The sequence below is a fragment of the Balearica regulorum genome, chromosome 7 (assembly GCF_011004875.1).
Source record: "Balearica regulorum gibbericeps isolate bBalReg1 chromosome 7, bBalReg1.pri, whole genome shotgun sequence".
Lineage (NCBI taxonomy): Eukaryota > Metazoa > Chordata > Aves > Gruiformes > Gruidae > Balearica > Balearica regulorum.
In genome coordinates this window covers 3,364,755-3,387,039 of record NC_046190.1, presented here as the reverse complement: position 1 = coordinate 3,387,039, position 22,285 = coordinate 3,364,755, and the positions used below count along the sequence as shown (strand labels likewise).

The window sequence follows — 22,285 nt, the reverse complement described above, 5'->3', positions numbered from 1 at the left end:
TGCATGCTGAGAGCACTCTGACAGCTGCCTCATCACAAGGAGGCAAACAGGGTCACAATCCAGTAATGTTTTATTTTAAACCATGGACATCTATTCTCTCCTTGGAGCTCAGCTTAGAGATCCTGTATTTTGTTTCCCATAATACATATATGCAACTTGGTTAGTGAGAATCATAAACAGATGTGTATACACAGGTATTGAATCTACAGAGTACTGCATTATTCAAGAGAGCTGAGACTAAAAAGCCAATTTTTACAACAGAAGTATTTACTGTAAATTAAAATTTTACCAACTGAAGCCAACTTTAGAGGATTAGTACAATATTCATGTGCTGCTTTAATCACTCAAAAGATCAGGATCAAATAATGGTAAGAAAGAAGCAGCAAATTCCGGGTTACTCTTCTGTACATTGCTTCATATATTTTGGTAACTGCAATCCTATAGCACATACTGATGTTACACACGGACGCACGCTGAAGGGATACCTACAGCAGCAGGCACAACAGCGTGCATAATCTTACATTCGTTTGGGTTAAAGGGTTTGGCCTCCTTAAACAGATCAAACAACAGGCTTTCAGAATAATGCCTTTTCAAAAAGAAAAAAAAAATTAAAATTCACTCGTAAGTAAATACGCTATTGGGATGCTTGGTGGGATAGAAGTCACCTATCATGTAAAGAAACAAAAGTTTCAGCAAGTTATTTGTGTTACTTTAAATAAAAGGGCAAAAATGTTCCTCATAGACTAGACTGAAAGTATTCTTTTGGAAGATCAGCCTAGTCTATGTCATATTGATTTAGGATCGTCTTAGTACTCTAAATTTATTACTGCATTAATTAGAGTAATATTGGGATTAACACCTTGGCCAGAATGTTCATGCTGATAGGTATATAAATGCAGATTTATATTCTTCATTCAACATTTAAGGAAAGCTTATTAATCCGCAATGAGGTGGTGGGTTGTTGCCTTTTTTTAAAAATTTAAATAAAGTACTGAAACTGAGCACAAAATGCTTTTGTACCTTGGGTATAAGTTAGTGTTTCTGGCTGTGGTAGCCATAGTGACAGCACTAGGATTTTCCCAGGATTTCCAAGGTTGGGGGCTTGGGGTTTTGATGTTGTTTTGGTTTTCAGCGTTGGGTTTTTTAATTCCCAGACAGCACTGCCAACTTAGCTCCCTGTTGCTTTTAAAAAGCAATAGCTAAATCAATAAGGTGGTGGTGACTTCCCTGAAACTAGCCAAGGGAAAGCTCCACCATCTCCAAAATTTAGTCTTCCAAACCCCTGCTTTTCTACTAAAGCTTCCAGTTAGCAGTTACTTCTTGGCTGAGCTGGATTAAGATCTGGAATATACTAAACCCAAATTATTATAGCTTCATGCTCAGATTCCTGGAATAAACTCCTCCTTTGGGGAACCAACCCCAAAGTTGGGTCCATCGGGCTGGGTCAAAAGTAATAGAGAAAGAAGCAGCGAAGAAAGTCTATACGGTATGAAGTAATGCTGTAATAAAATACAGTATTTCCTTGAATAAGGAGTTTCCAATACCTTCGCCTACAGCAAGTTATGACAACAGCCGCTGCTTTGTATGAAGAAATAAACACCTTTATGTTACTGACCTCTATCACATACAGCCGCGAAATCAGAGTGCAATTGTAGTTATTTGCTGCTTTTTAGATATTCATTTCTCTTCCCTGGTGCTTAACAGGGCTGACTGAAGGCAACTTATACTGGATTAGGCTTCCAACACCTTCATGCATTATAGACTTCCAAATACATTTTTCCCTCTCAGAAGGTGAAAGTGTTGAGTCACTTCTTTTAAAGATCTGATGGAGGTTATTGCTCATAAAAAGAAAAAGCCGGCGGTTCAAGGCAGGGCTAAGTGAAACACAGCAGATTCTGTGCAGAAACACATCTCCAGCTCCGGAGAGCAGCACCGAGTCTCCGCGGGACTCGGGCTCCCGGCTCCCCTGCTTTGCTCTGCTTACCCTTTCCTGGCTTAAACCAGCCAGGTGCTAGCAGCTTATCTGAGATCATAACGTGGATTAACAAGGGCTCATCAGATGGAACCATACGCCAGAAATAATTATGGTTTAAAATGCAAGAGCCTGGCAGGAAGGGATTGTCATTTGTGAAGCCAGTCCATTTAATGGAGAAATAACCCACATATTACAGTAGAGGATAATTTGGCAGTTACAGTTTCAGTGGCTCAGAGGCATAAAATACAGTCTCATCAATGTGTAAGATTAGAAGTAATTAGCCCCTATATGGTAAAGGCATCAGTCAGAAACTAGACTCCATCTGGGGACTTTTTGTAATGATGCCTCAGGGACAAGTAAGATGGGACCTTTGACTTACATGATTTGGAAGGGACTGAGACCTAATTAAATCTGCAAAGATGCAGTAACTGCAGTAAAAGGGATTTTTAAATATGAAACATATTCCGTTTCTCTAAACAAACTAGGTATATTACACTCTGGAACAGTAAGAGAATTAATCAAAAGACAGTGAGCAAACAGCTGCTGTGTGGCTGCCAAATAGATGATGATACAGGATTATAGAGAATTGAAGAACATTTAATAAGAATTGAAAAATATTTAATAGTTCTTTTTTTTTTAAGGATAAGGTTTTATTTAATTGTGGTGAAAACCAAACACACAACCCCCATCGTAAATCCAAGAGTATGGGGCTTTTAAAATCTGTTTCTCCAAATGCATAATAAACGCTGATTGCCTTAAATAAATAAAAGCTAATTCTCTTGCAGAAATAATATACAATTTACTTTTTCTCTCATTACAAAAGAACAGACTTACATCTTTTCAAAGAGGGATACACAGAGCTATTATATTTTTGCTACTGAGTTCCATAAAGCACTTACCATCTTCCATTTTCTTAAAAAGGCTTGGCACTTTGTAGTGGAGAAATGAAAAATTTTAAGTTAGCTTCTCAGCCATGATTGCCTCATTTACATGAGCTATATTCTCCCAAGAAAAAAAAAAACCCACCAAAACAAAAAACCGAACAAAAAAAATCACTATATGATATTAACATTTTTCTACCATAACTCAATACTCTGCATTTTGTCAATGCAAAGCTGGATCATTAAAGCCTGGAAGCTAAATGGAAAAGTATTTTAAGGCCATGAACTAAGAGTGAAGCAACAGAGATATACTGATCTCAAAGAGAAAACAGTACCTACATGACACATGTAAGTTTACATGCTTCATCATGCTGTTTAAAAAAGACTAATTAAAACAGCATCAAACTCATATGGAGGTAGGTCAATTCTGAAAGAAGTTACCGTCTAGCCAAAAAGTCAGTATTTTTTGTTCTACATTTCTAAAAGTCTTAGAAGCAACTTGATCCTTGCACATATGATCATGGTGGAGCTATATTTTTAATTTATTTACTTTAAGAAAGAACCATCTTCAGCCCTTCCTGAGTCATAGAATTATAGAATCATTTAGGTTGGAAAAGACCTTTAAGATCATCGAGTCCAACCATTACCCCAGCACTGCCAAGCCCACCACTAACCCAAGCACCACATCTACACGTCTTTTAAATCCCTCCAGGGACGGGGACTCCACCACTTCCCTGGGCAGCCCGTTCCAAGGAGCGAGAACTCTTTTGGGTGAAGAAATTTTTCCTAATATCCGATCTAAACCTCTCCTTGTGCAACTTGAGGCCATTTCCTCTTGTCCTATCACTTGTTACTTGGGAGAAGAGACTGACCCCCACCTGGCTACACCCTCCTTTCAGGCAGTTGTAGAGAGTGGTCAGGTCTCCCCTCAGCCTCCTGCTCTCCAGACCAAACACCCCCAGTTCCCTCAGCTGCTCATAGCAGTTGACAATTCAGTGTTTTAATCTACACTATTTGGGATTGCCTGTAGAACTGGGAACTTAATAATCCTTATTTCAGCCAGAGTTGGTGAAAGGATAATCAAACCAAGCCTCCAGCTACAAACACATTAACCCATACAACACACCCACAGTCAACTGGACAACAACTAAAAACATGTTATTAGCATGATGACCAAGACCATTCACTTAAAAAGAACCCCATACAAACCAGCTACTGACAATAAAGAAATGACCATGGCATCTCACTGGGGACGTATGGAACTATCGTAACTCAAACGCTGCCATGATGATCTGTGAAAATAATCCAGCCGTCAAACATTTTGAAATGGATTAGTGTTTTCCTTTAACTACAGCACACATATATGAAATGACTTGTCCTCTGCACAGTAGGCTCTGATCCACGTTTCTTTACTGTGGATATCCATCTGTGCACAATGCAGTTCCACCAGAAGCTATATTGAAGAAGTTCAGTGGGCTCTTTCTTTACGAGAAAAGAAAATGTACCCACTCTGGTTTTAGTAGAAGAGCATGATGAGCTTGATGGCTAGTCAATCACCATGAGAAAAATCAACAACAATCTAAATGCTCAAGTATTTCAAGCCTTCAAGTGACCTTTCAAAAGGATTTCAGCTTGAAAATACAATATGAGGAAAAGCTATAGATTTTGGAATTCATCTTATATCTAAAGCCTTTGCTAAATGTCTCCTAGAGATTGCTAGAAATGTAAAATAAACAGCAGTGGGGATCAAAACTAGGAAAAAAAGAATTAAGGAAAAGGTGGGCTGGTGTCCAGCTGGTGAGCTGGGTCAAGCAACATGTATAACTATTTGTCTTTGATTACGTGTTTTGGAAATACCACTCAGCTTTCAGAGGGAGAGCAATTTCTCCTCAGATAGTCAGTTAGACGAACTGGGAAAGACACAGGTGGACACAGGGAGAAAAAAACAAAAGAAAAACAAAACGAAAAACCCTCACAGAAAAAATAGTCCCACCCTGACAGAGCAGTCCCTGTGCAGGAAAATGCAATGGAGAGAAGGAAAAAGGAGAGCTTTACTGGGAAAACCCTGGGGACTAAGGAGGAGGCCTGCAAAGAAAGGCTGGCTCCATCTGCACCAGAAGAGAACAGCACAGTTAATGCTTTTAAAGATGAGAGAGTTTTCTTGGTTGGGTGTTTTTTGGGGTTCCATTCCCCATCCCCCCCAACTAAAAGCTGAAGAAAAGTTGGTTATAAAAGCCTCTGTAGCTTTGGACAGAGCGGAGAGGAGAGTCTTGGGTTAAAAAAAAAAAAAAAACACCACACAATTGCAAAGAACAGTTAAGATATGGAAGACTGCATTTATACATAGACCACAAAAATAGCAACCGAAGCACTACTAACTGTGCGAGTTCGAATAAGAATACATAGGGTAGAAGCGCTGAGTAATCCAGAATGCTTGCTTATTTTTAAAAAAAGGGATATTGATATGACAGGCATCTCAGAAATATGATGGTATTAAGGTAAATCAGTGGACACTACGAAAAAAAACCAACAGTATAAATTACATAGAAATTACAAAAGACCAGGCTCACAAAGGAGCAGAGCCAGGAACAAAAGAAAATATACAGTAAACTAGGTAAATCAACAGAATACACATAGCAGTACCTCAAAACCTCCTTAAACTCAATTTCCATCCTAAAACAGCAGAAGTATACTAAGAACTGATATTTTCCCAGAATGACCCAGAAAGGGGACCATTACTGCAAAATACTGACACTAAATAAGTTGGGACTTGTCAGCAAAAGTAAAAAAAGCAGCAATACGGTAGAGATCTACAAAAAATCACAAACAGCTTTCAGAAGATGTATAGGAAGAGGCAAGCAGAGATGTGAAACTACTGGGTAGATACACACATTAGAAGGTATTTTTTCTGCACAACGTGTAATTAAATTGTGAACCTAAACGACCAGAATCAGGATAATGACGTAACTGGATCCTTGCTCTGACCCAGTGTTGCTATTATGTTCCCATCACAGGACCTCTATAAAAGATACTCTGGGCATCCTTTAGAAATATTTAGGAACATAAAACCTTAAGAAATAACGCAGAGGTGGGTTTGGGGTGTTTTTTGTTGTTGTTTTGGGGTTGGGGTGGGATTTTTTTTGTTAGGGGAGGGGTTTGTTTGTTTTTTTTTTTAACAGACCAGGTATTTTTTGCTGATATTCAAAGCCATAATGATGGTAAATTCTGATACAGAGCTAAATGGCATACTGCAAGTATTCATGAATGTGAGCAACTGCGGTGTTTTACTGTGAGATGACACATCTAGGAGATTAATGCACCTTTCACATAAACACAACCTGCAAGAAAATTCTACCCTTTCCAAGGAGTAAATTGTTCAAGTAACTCCGTTATGCAATTATTTTAGTAAGTATAAATTGCAAAAACCACAACAAAAGGAGTTCATAGCTGCTGTTCTCTCTGATGTATATTTACAGAGGAACTCAATAAATTAACAAAACAGAAACAAGTTTAGAGGTTCCACTTCAAACTTATTTGTGGCGAAACAACATGCACCAGGCTGAAGAAGAAATCTCTGTTCTAAAATAAAAGCTAAGCTGTTTATCGAAAAAGAAAGCAGCACATTCAAGGCTTTTGCCCGTCCCATTCTATGGGAGGATACTCTAGTGAAGAAGGTCATAAGTTTCATAGTCTGTATCGCTGTTAGGAAGCAATGACAGATTTATTGTAAAGATTTGTCAGCAACAGCAGTGAGGTCACCGTGCCCCAATACACAGAAAACGTTCACCTACCTGTAACCCTATTACAGCTGCAGGCTAAACATTTCCTTACCCAAGCCTTTGGCTTGAGAAAACATGTATTTACCTTATAAAGCTGTAATTCTGCATCAACATTCAGCTAATTGGAGGTTTACTGTCATTAATTTAGATAATATACATTCATCTTACAAAACCAGCTTCTAGCAGCTTCCTTAATTTAACCTTTCTTTTAGCCTTCTTTTTTTACTGTCACACAACTAGCAATTCAGTGCTCACAAATGACCTCCATGCCACAATCATGCCATAACAATCAACGGTCAAAAATTCATAAACCAGATTAAATTCTACAGCATTCGCTTTGATGAATTAGTGGAATTTGTTCCCTTTAGTTGCTCAGAGTTAATCTTTGATTTTTAGCTGAGTGCACTGCATTGGAAAGAGTAAACTAGGGACACATCATATTTTTGTTACTTCACATGGCTATAATAGAAACAGAGCCACAGCATCCATTGCAGTAAAGCTGACTTTTGAAGATTTTTGCCTTTTTTTTTTTTTTTTTTTTTTGCTTTTTATCTATGTTATCTCACTACTTAAAGCAATATATAAGGAGGAACTTCTCCTCTCAATTTGAGATTGCTGCATGACACTATAATGATTATACTTTCCTACCTGGTGTCACACCATGCCAGAATGAAGCAGAGCTGAAGATCGTTTTCCCAAAAAGCTTTAAAGGTGGCAAATGATCCCAAAGTAAAAAATTAACTCTATCACTCCAAATCACATAACATGTTTTGTTCAACATAAAATTATTATTCACCATTCAAATTAAGGATTGCAAGGGAAATTCATTCTGAGCTTTTTCCATTTTCCTCATACTCACAATTTGGCTAATGAACCAAAAAACCAATTAGCGAAACATCTCAATTTATAGCAGGTTGAGGTAATCTTTAGCCAGGGCACAGTTAAAACTCCTGCACTGTGAAAAGACGACTTTTCATCCTCAGCAACAGCACTGGGGAGTTAATGAGCCTTCTTAATACAAAGCATCAGCGATGGCACTATTTGCCCAAAGACAGAGACTTCACCTCTCCCCAGCAGCACCTACCAGAAAGCAGCAGAATCTGGGTGAAATCTCTGTGTAAACACAGCATTTTCTTTCTGTTGACATTTTGTGGATCTTGGCGTATTTTGGCACATGGATGCGCAGTCCACGGTGGTGCACGGCAGAGGGTGGATGTCTGTGTGGAGCTACTTGTCTTGGAGAAGCTTCATTTTCATGTAGTAGGTGTCCTCTTGCAGGTACAGTTCCCTCTTACATCCCTCAGTTTTCCATCCGAGGGGTTGTGGTGAAGGCTTTCTCCTAGTTTGCATCCCTACTCACTGGGTACAGCCGCTCTGGCCGACCCGAGCCCGTGCTTTGTGCATGGCCAAGGAGAGGGACTACGTTAGTGGCCACTTTCCAGCTTCAGCACTGAGCCAAGGGTGTCCTCTGAGGTGCCCCAGTCCCATGAACCAAGGGAAAAAGTTTCACACTTTAGAGATGTGAAAATCAAGAGGTTTGAGGATTCAAAAGAGGGAAAGGTGGAGGGGACAGCACTCAAATCAGTTGATGGGCCAATGGGGAGGGCATATCTCAACTCCCACCTTCTTCCCAGATGCTGGGATCCACAGATCAAACCCACTCCATGTCAGGTGCCTCAGCTAGTTTCTCTAATTATAAGTAAATGGCTCGTCAAAGGGCTAAAGAAACAGGAGATGGACTTTAGCCCTGAGATGAAAGAGTATTTTCCCAGTTCCCAGAACAAACGCATTAGCAAGGCTGGAGGGTGGGCCAGCTAAAACAGTAGAGGGTTCGTGGCATACAAGAAAGCACATAAAGGAAGAGGGGAGGCAATCCACTGCTGAAAGGAATTCTTTGCTCCATGGACCGCTCATGCATTTTACACTACAAAAAGTACCTTAATAAAGTACTTTTTAAAAAATAAGAACCAAGAACTGCAGCCCAGACATGCCCTTCTGCTGCCAACACAGGTGGCACTAAGCTCTGTTAACACAGAATATACCCTTGTTTGCTAAACCACAGTTCTTCCACGGGGTTTCCACCCTACTATCACCTGTTTCTTAACATTGCGTTATCACCCTTGGTTAAACTAATTAAAGAGATATGTTCTGTACCAGAGAGGCATGTGTTCACAAGCATAAGACATGCATCAATTGCTTCTTCCTCTATTAAACCATATCAAATCCTTACACGCCTACCTAGGACCCCAAAATATTTCCCATCTCCCAAAGTTCCTACCACTTCTCACATACCTCAATCCTCAATACCACCCTTGACATCCAGAAGTCACATCCAATCCCACCTCTTCACGCACCAGCCAGAATGCCTTGCAGCTGACTGGGGTAAGGGTCTCAGAGCAGGAGCTCACCTTAGCTGGAAGAAGGATAGAGTCATAGGGGTACAGCATGGACCTCTACAAGATACGGATTTTTTTTTGAGGTCCTGCCTGTTTGGAGGCATTTATTGCATGCAGTTCGGTTAAGCGCTTCTACGAAGGCATCTGGGAGCAACCGATCCAAAATTCTAGTAGCACTATGGTATGCACTTCACAGTTTGGAGGAATTTCATTTCAACAGGAGAGCACTTCCAGGGAGATCCTCTGCTGATACCCTTTCTTGCAATCAGTTTGTGCAAGCCCAGTTGGAAAAAGAGAGATGCAAGAGAAGGAAAGTGCTTACACTGGAAGTGGACCCTGCCTGACACATGCACAATTAACGAGTCCCAGAATTGGACACAATTCAGATGTACATAGACAGACTCAGTTCGCTACAAACATGAAGTGCAAGAAATAATTTGAACTACTCAAACATTATTGAGCTGCAATCAACTAATCACTTAGGAAAAAGACCAAGAGTCATGAACAGCTTAATGTAAACATCTTTTCAGTGTGCAATAATAGGCAAAAAGGAAAACAAGTATTAGGCTGCATAAGGAACAGAATGCATTATGGAAAATACAGTAGCACTAAACATGATATAGTGGTATGCTGAAGTGCTGTGTCTACTACTGATTCTCGTCTGTAAAATTTTAAGGGGACTTAAGTTGTTTAGGTATATCTGTTATTTTTAGCCTTTCTGTACCAGGTGCTCTTATAGCAAGAATTTGGGAATGGGCAATAAATATGGGAGGCTTTGTTTTTAAATTCAGTGCATCAATAGCCAAAAGTTTGCTGAAAAAATATTTAATTCAATTCAACCAAGAGTTCCTCTGAGGCTTGGGCTCAATTCAAGGCTAGGTGGTAGAAGTCAGCCACTTCCTTTTTCCTTAGCATAGTAAAGAAAAAGGAGAATGAACTTGACTTTATTTACAGCAATGCTAATATTATGAGAAGCATGAGACTTGATAATTGAGCCAGGAGTAGAAGTGGAAGTCTCCTGTGACAGCCTGTAATTGTCAGAGCTCCAGTTAAACTCAGCAGACACAGATCCAAGTAATATTTTTCAATGCCTGGATAGTACCTGTATCAAACCTGGCCTCCGGACCTCTAGAGATTTGCTTCTCAGTGCATTTTGGTCCTTCCATTTTAATACAGCAAATATTAACCAGAAAACCGTATGGGTAATTCTCCACTTCATGCTAAAAATATTTCATCTATAAATGCGTGAAAAATTCCATTCCCTAGCAACTGTGAGATTCCTGCTTGAAACAGTGATGGGAAAGATGGGGGTCCAGGAATTTTAGAGTCCAGCAAGGATTCTGTGGGTGTGAAATTGTTGGCAATTATTTCTGATCACTGGCTGCACATGTTTTTGCTGAACGCGTTCAGATTTACTGTAGAAATTGGCCTGAAGTGTTACTGAATTCTGGGAGCCCTGATTAAAATAAACTGTGTTCAAGATACATGTACTGCAGAGAGACTCTCGGGTCCAGGGAGAGCTCTGCATGAGCAGAAAGTGTCAGACACCAGAACAACAACAAATTAAAGAAATGAATCGTCTCAGGAAATATTATTGCTGGTTTCTGAAAACAAGCTGAAACGCAGTTGCTACCTGAGGAGCACAAAGGGGAAGAGAAACAACATTAAAAGTAATAAAGTGGAATTCGGATGCGAGTAAGAGGCAGAGCAGCTCACTGAAGATCCAGACAGTAAATGAGCATAGATGATTAAGACGAAGTCATTACACAGTAACCTGCCGTGATCATCTACCAGCTGGAAGGGTTGGAAGGCAGTCCCAGCTCAAGAGAAAACGCCCCTTCCTCACTCTTTCCTTCGCTGCTCCTCACAGACCCAGACCAGGACTTCTTTTACCAGCCTGCAAAATGCAGACAGTAGCCCAAGTTTCCTTGCAGCCCGCTGAGCTATTCCTCAGGTTTCTCTCCCTGCTTCTTTCTGACCTTTCTGCTCCTCAAGCTGGACGAGCTCCTCGAAGTAGCCACCGAAACAGCTCTTTCACTCTTCGCAAGCCTATCATCCCCACATCTTTCCTTGGATGCTTCCCACACACATTCGCCGTGCAGTTCAGGGAGAATTTCACAGATAGTGACACCATTTTGGAGTCACAGACTTGCCCCAACCAGGCGCCGCAGAAGCTGCGGTCCTGCGCCCTCGCAGCCCTTGCACCCTGTGCCAGCCTCGTGGGGTGAAAGCAGCCGATGCTATGCAAGAGTGGGCCCTTCTCACAGCTCCCCAATGAGCCCTGAGCAAGAAAAGACCCCCTGGTTTTATGGAAGAGGGCTCAGAGACTCATTTACAAGCCCTTTTATCTTCCACCTGCGAGAGAAAAGGGACCTGCAGTGGTGTTTGGCTCGCACTCTCACATCCTCCTCCCACGTACAATAACCAAGTCAGCCCACAGTTCCCAGAGGAGACAAGCACATGAAAGCGATTGCTAACAGCTCAGCTGCTGGTGGAAGGCTCTGCGCGCTGCCGAGGGAGGTTTTGGCTTTGGGCAGCGTGGCAACGTCGAAATTGCCATCAACCACACAAAGATGAATCAAGAGACCAATGCAGATTGCTGGCCAACTTGGTCTCCTGCCTCCTCGGAGGATGCAAAGAGAAGATCAAACCTTATTTAACGATCTCGTGTTGCCAATGTGAATGTGGGTATCAAGGAGATCATATAAGCGTGGTTGTATTAAGGATGACTCCCTGGGCCATGGCTGAATTTTGTGCTTAAGGCAAGGCTTCAGCACTTGAGTGAGGAACGGAAGGTCTTTCTCCCAAACACAAAAGTACTTATCCTTTGAGCACAGAAGCGTCTTTCTGCTATCTTACTTGTAACCTTTACATTAATTTGCCATTCTAAAATGTTTGTAGGTGATATCATGACAGTTTCCTTTTAAAGAGATTTATTTTACAGCTAAATTGCTGGTTTGTATTCTGAAATCTCAGCTACAAGGCTTCACAGTGTTTGGGGGTCCTGGGAATTAACGTACTACGTTTCTCTTTCTCAGACTGTCACATCTGCCTTTTTTAGTCATCCTGCTATAAGGTATTTCTCCAAGGAGGTGATTTTGCCTCCTTCTCACCATATCCTTGGCAAGAAATGCATTTTAGTTAGCTAATTAAATATAGTTATATTGTACATCAAATATCAGTAATAATATAAGGCAGTAACATTATATCTACTGTGAGAACAAGCTGCATAATACATTTTATCTGTAATATGTCACTGTGATAAGAATTCAAAGCTGCTGTGCTTTTAAATCTTTGCTTGGCAGAGCGACTAGCAAGCACCAGGGTCTGGCAAGCAGTTTTTGGGAAAGACGATGCTGTCATGCTGAAGGCAAGGATCCTCCTCCACGCACCTTCCCAAAGGTGATGCAAAGCCCTGATTGCCTATGGAGGAGCCCGTGGAGTCACGTGGAGTCCTGCATCCAGCTTTTACCAGGTTTTTTATCAGCCCTCGACGTAACTGTGCCCATGTGCTGTCCTTCCCCGGGTTTCTCCTGCCAGCCACGTTCCCAGTGCTTGTGCGAGGCCGTGTCCTCAGCTTTCTGCTCCTCCTCTGCCTCTCCAGAGTATGAACAACTCTCTTTTTCTGCATTCTACATCAACTGGTACAACACAAAGAAAAACTCCGCTCACTCATGCTTTGTATGTGTATGCTTTGGCTAGCACATGCTTATGCTCACATCAGAAACTGCTATTTATTTTTTTTTCTTCCATCTTGTGGTTTCCTTAATATGAACAATTAAACTTCTATGCTGATTGAATACTAGTATATCCCAGGAATTCAAGATCTAATCTGACCTAAAACAGCTTATGTTTTTATACATGCTTTTTTTTTTTTCTCGTCCCAAAGGATTCCAGCATCTGCAATTGCTGCAATCATAGAATGATTAAAATTAAGCCCTTTCTGGAGCAGTCAGTAGAAGGCATGCTGATAACTTGCCTTCACTACCTATTTCAGTGGAGGAAAAGAGGGAAAGCTTGGCTAAGCACAACGGCTAAATGTCAATAGATAGAGGAAATCTGTGGGATGCTCAGAATGCAGTAAATGTAGCCAATGTTTCTTCTAAAGCCCAGAGAAGTAAATAAAGATATTTTTTGTGAACTAAGTTTAAATTGTTCCAAAAAACGTACTCTTTTGGAGCCTGCTAAATCTAATACCTTGTTCATCAAGTTATGATCTCCACCAGATGCATACAGTTCTTGACAAGCTACTCATCTTCTACCACCAATGTCCATAAGTCAGCAAAAATGGTTGTGAAAGGATACAAAAAATATTAAGTATCTACAGAGATAGGTTCCTAGAAATTGGCAGTATCCATGGCCAGGTTCACTTGGGCACTGGAGGATGCAAGCACAAGGCTCGCATTCATCTCCATTAATATTTTGAGTCAAAGCTTAAAGAACAGTAAAACAAACTAAGCTGTAAAAGAAAATACATATTAGCATTTAGATTAATAGTTATTATCTCTAATTCCCATCACCAGACAACAGTGAAATACATGATGATGGTTTAAGATTTTTTTTCAAAAAGGTTAAGGGCTCCCTGAATTCAAAGGGCTGGGAAACACTGGTCTGTAAGATAAATAGCGCTGGCCTGACATGTGCTGCACGTCCTCAGTACATCTGGACTCTAGTTGGAATTAAAATTCATATTGCAGTAGCAATTAAAAGACAGAACTAGGTCATGTTGTTCAAGACACTATGCAGGCAAAGAAAGAAAAAAAAACCTGAAGCAAGCAGCATTTGCCCTAAAAATTTCAGCATTGAGAAACTCAGAAATACAAGATAAGAAAAAGAGGAGGATACAACAATAAAATAACAGTTTGGGCGATTTAGCTAGGCTGTGCTATGCGCGCTCACCTTTTCACCAGGCAAAGGCTGTTACCACCAGGCAGTTCTCAGTTTGCATTATGACAACTTAATTTTAAGGAGAGGCCAGGGACCGGCGATGCTCAGCACCCGCCGAGCGCTGAACGCTCAGTGGCGCGCTCGGCCCTGGCTCAGCGCTCTGCACACCGGCTGGTGCTGCGTGTGTGATGCGTTTCTTTACACCTACATACAGCGTTGTTTGCAAGAGTCATTTCTGTGGCTGAAAGATTTTTATAAAAGAAACCATAGCAACCCTCCTAAATCTACTGCGGTTAACAATTTGCAATGTCCATTCTGGTACGCAGCTTTTTCTTTTCTCCCATTGAGTTCGGTATCTCCGTCCAACTATTTTATTCTGTACGGAAAGAATTGTGCGAGAGATATATCCACAATGCACTCCATGGTATATCATACTCAGCGTGACAATGCGCATTGTATTCTCCACATCCAATTTTAGATGTGGGAAGTGAGAATGAAATCACATTGCTTCAATTTCTTTTTTAAAATTGCGCTGAGGAATTTTGAGCTGTTATCTGCAGGTTAGCGCGGAACCTCCCTGCAGACTGCTTTTCCGGTTTTGCAATACTGCACAACATTATTAATGAAGGTGAGCACCCGCTTTCAATTTAATGGGTGTCTCATCTTCACTCAGTCACATGAGCAAAAAGATGGTTGAACAAAAACTTTAGCAAAGCGAGAGCCAGCCACGTAGTTGTTGATTAAATCTTACGTTCAGCATATTTTAGCCTAAAAAGTGATCTGTTAACAAAAAATGACTATACAGGAAAAATGTACCGTCCTTCTGGAATACTTAGTAGAGGAACCTTGACTGTTAAAGCCTGATATTATTGAAAAAGACAACCAAAAAAACCCTTAAATACCCTTCCAAAAGAGCCCTCGCTAGGCACAAGAGCTGCGGGTAGGATTGATTTACACGCACAATCGTCTGGCGGCTGTGAAGGTATTTCCTTCATCTACATGGCTGAAGTGCTGGATGTGAGGAGACCAGGACCAGCACTGCACTGGTGACACGAGGAGGAGAGCGAGCTCCTTCCCAGCATCGGGACAGCCGCAGTTGGTGGTTTCAGAAGAGACAGCAGGCAGAAGAGTTGCAGAGTACCCGTCCGTGCGTGGCCACGGGCTCTGCCCTCTCCTCCCCATGGGCACTTCGGAGCCAAGCCATGGATGCTACCCCCCCCCCGACTGCCCGCTTGTTGTGTCCTCAACCTCCCAACTTTATTTTACATGTATGCAGCTCTGGGAGACACCAGAAATCTAGATCGATAGAATGATAAAAATAAATGCCATCAATGAAATTCAAACAGATAGATTTGAAACACGACCCCAGGGGCGCTCCACGCTACCCACGAGGACTGAGCTAGTGTTACCTTCTCCTCAGTGTTCTGCTGCTAAAAACCTTTTTTTTCCAATTTTTTTTTCCATATGTTTATCCTGGGCTATACTACAGATACAAGGGAAATTGTGCATATATATTCTCTTGACCCAATTCTTCATCTCCCAAAAGACTGCCAAAATGACTGGCAACAGGTAATTTTGTCACTGTTTATTAGATGTTTGTTCTGCACCATTACACATCCTCTGCCCCTCACAAAGCCTGCACTGACAGTCTTTAGCCATTAGGAAGGATTTATATAAAGGCAGCAAAGATATATCTTTTAGTTGTTTGTGATACATCCCTATGCAGGACCTTAATTATTAATGGTAACACACCATCAACAAGTCAGGATACAACGCTCGGCCAGAGGCTGTGTATACTTTGTAGGGAGTGGAGGAGAGAGTACGCATGCTCAAAATAGATAGTGGTCATCGCTCTACGACAACAGTAGTGTACGCTGAGTTTTCCCAGCGGCTTCTGGTGGACTGTCAGGTGTCAGACAGTGCCACAGGAGGGGGTCGCAAGTGTAATTCAACATGAGAACAAAACTCTCGGAAACGCATTGCCAGGAAATAGGAAAACAGCAAAAAATGACAAAGTGGTTGCTACAGAAAAACACCGCAGTATTGTTCAGAGTAATTCACACAGATCACTTGATTTTGACAGCAACTGTAAAGGTTTTTTTAAGATTCACCCACAACTGAAGGGAATATCTTGCTAGTAATAGATTAACTCTTTTATCAACTCAGGAAACAATTAAAGACTTAGTTGAAAGATAACATATTTCTCTCTGGGGCCACTGATGCCTCAAACCATGGAAATATCAAGCACTTTCCAACAGTTGTTCATTACCATAACAGTTAGAGGGAGACTCCAGTGTCTAATAATATTCCTAATATTGCTTCTCTGAACATAAGCAAATTATACTAAAAAATTTTTTTAAAAAAATCAAACGGTTTAACCTTTGAAAGCATACCATCATTTACTGCTCATAATGCGAGAGATCATTTTGAAAGACACCACTGTCAACTAATGAATGAAAATGAACACACTCTTCCAGCTAATTGCACTTACAGCACAATACAGCAACGTGTGCTATAGACAAGTCAGTTCTCGAAGGCTGTGAAATAAAAAAAGTTTTCAATCGATGTTTTTTACTCATGTACTATAGCTAATTCTGGCCCGGAGGAGATGCTTCGTTTGTCAGTTGTGGCTACATGACAAGGCTGTGGCATGGACCCTCAATATACTTTACAGCTTAGACTTCTTCAAATGAAGGTTATAAAACCAGTTGCTTTCTGCCTGTTAGTAATTACTGTTAATCATTAGGTGACAGTTCAGTACTTGTCATTTAAATATATTAAGGCTGACATTCAGGTTCAGAACTTCCCTTTCTGTAGTTCTGAACGATTTCCTCATCTGCAGTTCAACCGAAAAAGAGTCTGGGGCTCTCTCCTATTGCTCCCTGCCTGCTCTTCTGCTCAAGAAATGAAAACTTCCTTGGACATCACTAGGTGTCACTACTGGGTGTACACAAAAAACCCCACTGGCTCAGGAGCTTGGCTAATTCCTGAACTGATTACCCCACTGGGAGGAAGAACTGCACTTTCCCAAAGAACTACGCAATTCAAAACTTGAGGATGAATCTTTCATGCATGAATTTTACAAGCCATGGAAGCACGACTGACGTGTTGCACCATCACAGAACCGTGATTAATGCATGTTGCACATCACAGATGGAAATCCGAGATAGGTTTGGGCCTGGGAACACATACATAGGTTTCAATCTAGTGGAGGGTGTCCCTGCCCATGGCAGGGGCTTGGAACTAGATGGTCTTTAAGGTCCCTTTCAACCCAAACCACTCTAGGATTCTATGAGAGTGACTGTCCTCTGCTCACCTCTTCCTCTCTGGAGAGATAGAGAGACAGAAATGTCACATGAAACAAGAGCAACGTCATATGAAAGAAGAACACTCTTGAAACACGCCCTGGGGAGGTACCAGCTTGGGGTTGGGCTGGACCACAAAGAGGGTAAGTACTGCTGCTCCTCCAGGCTGGATTTCTCTCAGACACAGAGGGATTTACAGCAAAGGAACACATGGACAACAAGTAAAAACCTTTATTTTAAGAAGTTAATATGCATTGCAGTTTTATCTATCTGTGCTGTTGTCATACTTAATATGCATAGTCATACCAGCTCAGCTTTTCCACTTAGAAGCCACTAGGCAGCTACTAATAAGCATATAATTAAGGTAGTTATGTTGGTTTAATCTTTTGTTAAGGTTAAAGACCAAACTGAGTCATCCACAATGTCTTGTGGTTCCCTTCTGCCGGAGGCTGTTCCCTGGTCACGCATGTGGCACTGCTGTCCCCAAGGTCCTACACACAACAAACATGGCAAGTCCCACCACAAGGACACGTGGAACCATGGGACACATCTCCTGCTCCAGGCTCTGCTCCATAGCCAGCGACCACATTGCGCTATGTCGGACTTGATGATCTTAAAGGTTTTTTCCAACCTAAATGATTCTATGTTAGCTGAAGTTTGCTGTGTGGCTCTGACCTGGGGGACCAGTGAAGTGGTTGATGTTCAGGCAGTGCTTGGCTTTCCCAAGGCCACGCTCCCAGCCCTTGCTCAATCTGCATGTTGTGCAGGCTGCACACTGGCTTTTCCAGTCTTTCTGCTTTCTCTGCCACAGGCTCCCAGACAGCTGCAAAACAACAGCTAGAAAATTTCCTCTACCTGTACTTTAAAACTGGTCTTTTATTTTGTGTACTACTTGGGCTTAGAACTGGAGGTCGGTATTGTTTCAAATATCTTACTGCAGTTTAACTACCGTTTATACAAGCTTTGCAATGGAAGCCCAAAGTAGGAAACCTCAGCACACGTCCATGTTGATACAGCACAGTCCATGAACTGCAGCAAAGCCACAATGCTAAGGCCACAATGCACTGCCTTTTTGTGTCATCAACCCCAAAAGAGCAGCAAAATACATCTTACGCAAAGGAGGGAACGCTGCCAAACCACGAAGAACCTGCTCTTACCATTGCTCGCAGCATGCACAGCCATAGCTTTGCTCTCACAGAGCTTCTCACCGGGGGAAATAGTGGAGACTACGCATCCCCCTGCCCTCGCTCTCGGGTGGGAGCAAGGAGACACGAGCATCCTCTAATGAAGACAGACATGAGAATGATGTCAGTGATTACAGAACACACTTCTTACTGTACTCAGTTTGTGTACGAACAAGGAAAAAAGCCCAGGCTGTTCCCAATGGCCACACACATGAATTTTGATACAAAGTGAGCTGAACCATCCTTGAACACTTTTTTTTGGCCAAATTTTAAAGACTTTTCAATAAATTTGCATGAATAGCTATCTCTAAAACTCATGAAAGGTAGTAAAAATTGAAACGGGCACCTGACCTCTGCCCATTGCCAGGAGGAGATCCTTAAACAAAAATAGCTGCATGCAAGATCTTTTTTTAATAACTCAACAAAGGAGAATGGATGTAGAAAAAAAGTACGCAACTTTCTAACCACAGTTTGGAGAAGTTAATGTGCAACCAATGCTTGTGGGGTTCTCCAGAGGTTAGGAACTGACCCCATGGGCAGGGGACAGAAAGGGACTTACCTGGAGAGACTTAATGCTCCTGCTGGGACCATGCATGGAGTAAGTGAAAATAAACGCTGTTGCCAAGGGCCACTCCAGTCTCTGCCCTAGCAGCAGCTGCCAGTCTGCCCTTCCAGCCTCTTGGCACTGGTCGTTTTATTGCCTCCGGCACTCTGCTGTCCCTAACAGGCATGGAGCCTCAGCTTTAAACTGTTTCTATACGATGTATCTGTGCAAACAGATACTACTAATATAGTATACCTCATTTGCAAATACAAAACATCAAAATCTTTGCCATGTATTGAAGCCGATTAAAGAATAATCAGTTCATTCTTCATATCTCAATGCAACCAGCAAAAAGCAAACAGGTACTTAATACCAACTTCACTTAACTGCAAGTTTGATATACCATCTGGATCCGTTATCCATTGCATTTTTACTTCATGGCTATTTTGGCTCCTTCAGGGCGCACACAAGAGAACATTTCCCCAGAGGACGCATCTTAACACGGCAATGACTGCAACAGTGGTAGGGCGACGTTCGTATCCACACTACCAGCGCTGGCGTCCAGCACAAACACAGGCTGATGCCTTGCAGAGCACCAGGAACAGTTCATGACTATACTTCTCAACCCCATTGTACCAAAAGCTTTTAAGTAATTAGTTTTCTGTCATTAACAGATGTGCCGCCTGGGGAAAGGCACACAGGTGCTCCCAAGCCCCGTCCTGGGTTGCAGGGCAGCACTATTTGGTCTTGGAGTGGAAAGCTCAGAAGTGCCGAGCTGGGCTGATAAGGAGGGCAACAACCGCGACATTTATACAAACGCGTTATGCTCAAGACAGAACTGCAGATGTTATTCTGGCAAGATCAGAGACCATAACTGCAATAAAAATATTCACAGGACGTTACCACAAACCCCATATATTTAAATCAGAAAAATAAACAATATTTATCAACATCCACTTTGATGGAGACCCAAAAGTACCTTATGAGACATCAGGTGTCATAGTGATTTTTTGCTAAAGTTACATCCTATCCTGAAAGAAGCAAAGTTTACGTACCTCATGCACCAAAAAGTAATCTACAAACACAGTCAACAGGCTGAGCAGTGCTATTCCAACTGCAAGCACATCTCTAATAAAATATGTGGGGTTTGTACCTCCTTACTGACACATCTAATACATTATTCCATTTCTCTCTTTCATACTTTTAGAAGCAAAATAGACATTTGGTAAAGTCTAGTTTAATATTATCACTAAGGCATTCAAACACATCACTAAAAACTGTGTTGCTAAAATTACATGACAGAAAAAAAGCCCAGGTAAAACAGACACTGTTATCTCCTTGAAAAATACGGGCCTTATGCTACGGCACCTACTGATGCGAGTCCATTGAAACCAACAGGATTACTTACGTGAATGAGGATTACTCCCACGATTAAGGAGTGCAGGATTACATCCATTGTTTGCATAACTCTTGTTATTTACATATCCCTATTTTCACCTCTTGTTTTTGTTTCTAAAAAACACAGGGCCTTTAATTACTGTTAGCACTAGATATCGTTATGTTGCACTTTTATCCCGTCAAAATTTGGCTGTCTTTTGGATGTCAAATAAAATGCTTTTATGATCAAAACAAAGAAAATGAAGTAGAAGCAGCAGAATCTGGACAACATAATTAAAAACAAAAAAATTAAGAGGGAGAGCTTGTTATCCACAATCAAAACTTATTCATGATTCATTTCATATTCATGCTCCTATCCACGGCCTCTGCTCTTGGCAGCTGATTATTTCTATCAATTTTTTAACTGTGCCAAGTCGTGAGTTACCCGAGAGTTCTCAGGCAATGCCGATAGTATCACTACTGGAAAGTAACAAAAATCAGGCAAACAAATGAAACAAATATTATAGGTAGGTATACTGATAGTGAATAATAAAACCAAAATATCTCATGCTTTTTACCTTACAAAGAAGTGGCAAGTCTAGCCTTAGTTCATCACTGCCATATGCTTTACATACATACAAAATATATCTCCTTCCTATCCTTTACAAAATTGGGTAAGTTACCAACGCTTTTCAACTATTTTATGATACAACAGAATAGTTAAAGTATGGTAAGAATGTCATGCAGGTCTCAGTTCCTGTTCCCAACCCAATCAGAAATGCATTTAACTGGATAAAGAGCAACAACACAAGTTACGCTTACAACAGGGAACCAACATTTCTTACAAAAAATAATACATGTACTTTCAGATTCTCCACTTTGGCACTGAATTACATTAGCCTCAGTTTTGTTTGCAAGAAATCAGACTTGGATCATAAATATATTTTGTTTTAGTAGTGTGCTACAGGGATTTGAAAATTTAAATTATACAAGTTAATTTAAGAAGGCTTGATTCTAACTTTAGTGTCAGCTCTGTAGATACTGTTTACATGTTTTCTAGAGTTAAAAATGCAGATATTGCATGCCTTTCTAGGCTTCTTTACGTCATTTTAAAAGCTAAAAGAATACGGACTATTTTTAGAAAGACAGGTAAAACACTGCACGTTATAGTTACTGCAAACTGAAAAGAGCTTGCAGCAGATTCAGAAAACACCAAAAGTTGCACAAACTTACCAAAGAAGCAACCTGTTTTCTTCCAAGAAGAGTAGTTTATGGTCAAGTACATCTGAGTTACAAAAGACTGTGTTTCCCGGGTCCATCTTGCACGAGGCTTAACCTGCAAATCCACCCGACTGTATCGGGCGCAGCGGAGGCACGGAGTTTTTCCCTCTCCAGAAGGCATTTCGGCGCTCCTCGGGGACGCGCAATGGCCCGAGCGCGGCCAGGCCAGCCACCACTTGTTGCAATGGTAACAGGGAAAGCCAGGATCTGCCTGCTCGGGCTGCAAGAGCGTGAATAATTCATGCCTTCCACCTCCCCGCATTAGCATGCTGCTCAGGCAGCTCCAACGAAGCAATTCATTTTGTCCTTTGTCTTCAGGAAAAGCTTGCTGGATTAATGAGGGTTATCTGTGATGATAAAACCTGGGCCTGCTGATTTATTTAGTCTGATTGGTTAGAATTTGTGTCCCTAAATGCAGGTTTTACGGCCAGAATATAAATTCAGTTGTGCATCGCCAACCTTAGGCAGGCGTGGGTTGTTTGGCTACAGCAACAATATCCAGCTACAGCACATGAATGTTTCATTTTCTTGACTTAAATATTGTAAGCCGGGCTCTTTGTTTCTGAGTGCTTCTTGAAGAAAGTTAAGAGGAAATCTCCAAGTACGCTGCTTGCACGTGGCTTTGTGCATATTTCTGGAATGACCTCTTGGACTGCTAAATAGCTAACACCTGGCT

The 22,285-nt window shown here is 41.4% G+C and overlaps 1 protein-coding gene across 1 annotated transcript in view; it reads right to left on the bottom strand.

Moving 5' to 3' along the window:
- C7H10orf90 (chromosome 7 C10orf90 homolog) overlaps positions 1-21,745 on the bottom strand; it is a 71,998-nt gene extending 50,253 nt beyond the window's left edge. Inside the window, exon 1 of the mRNA XM_075757643.1 lies at positions 21,562-21,745. Within this exon, the coding sequence (XP_075613758.1) occupies positions 21,562-21,730 (169 nt within the window). The 5' untranslated portion in view covers positions 21,731-21,745. The remainder of the gene's footprint in view (positions 1-21,561) is intronic.
- Positions 21,746-22,285: the final 540 nt, after the last annotated feature.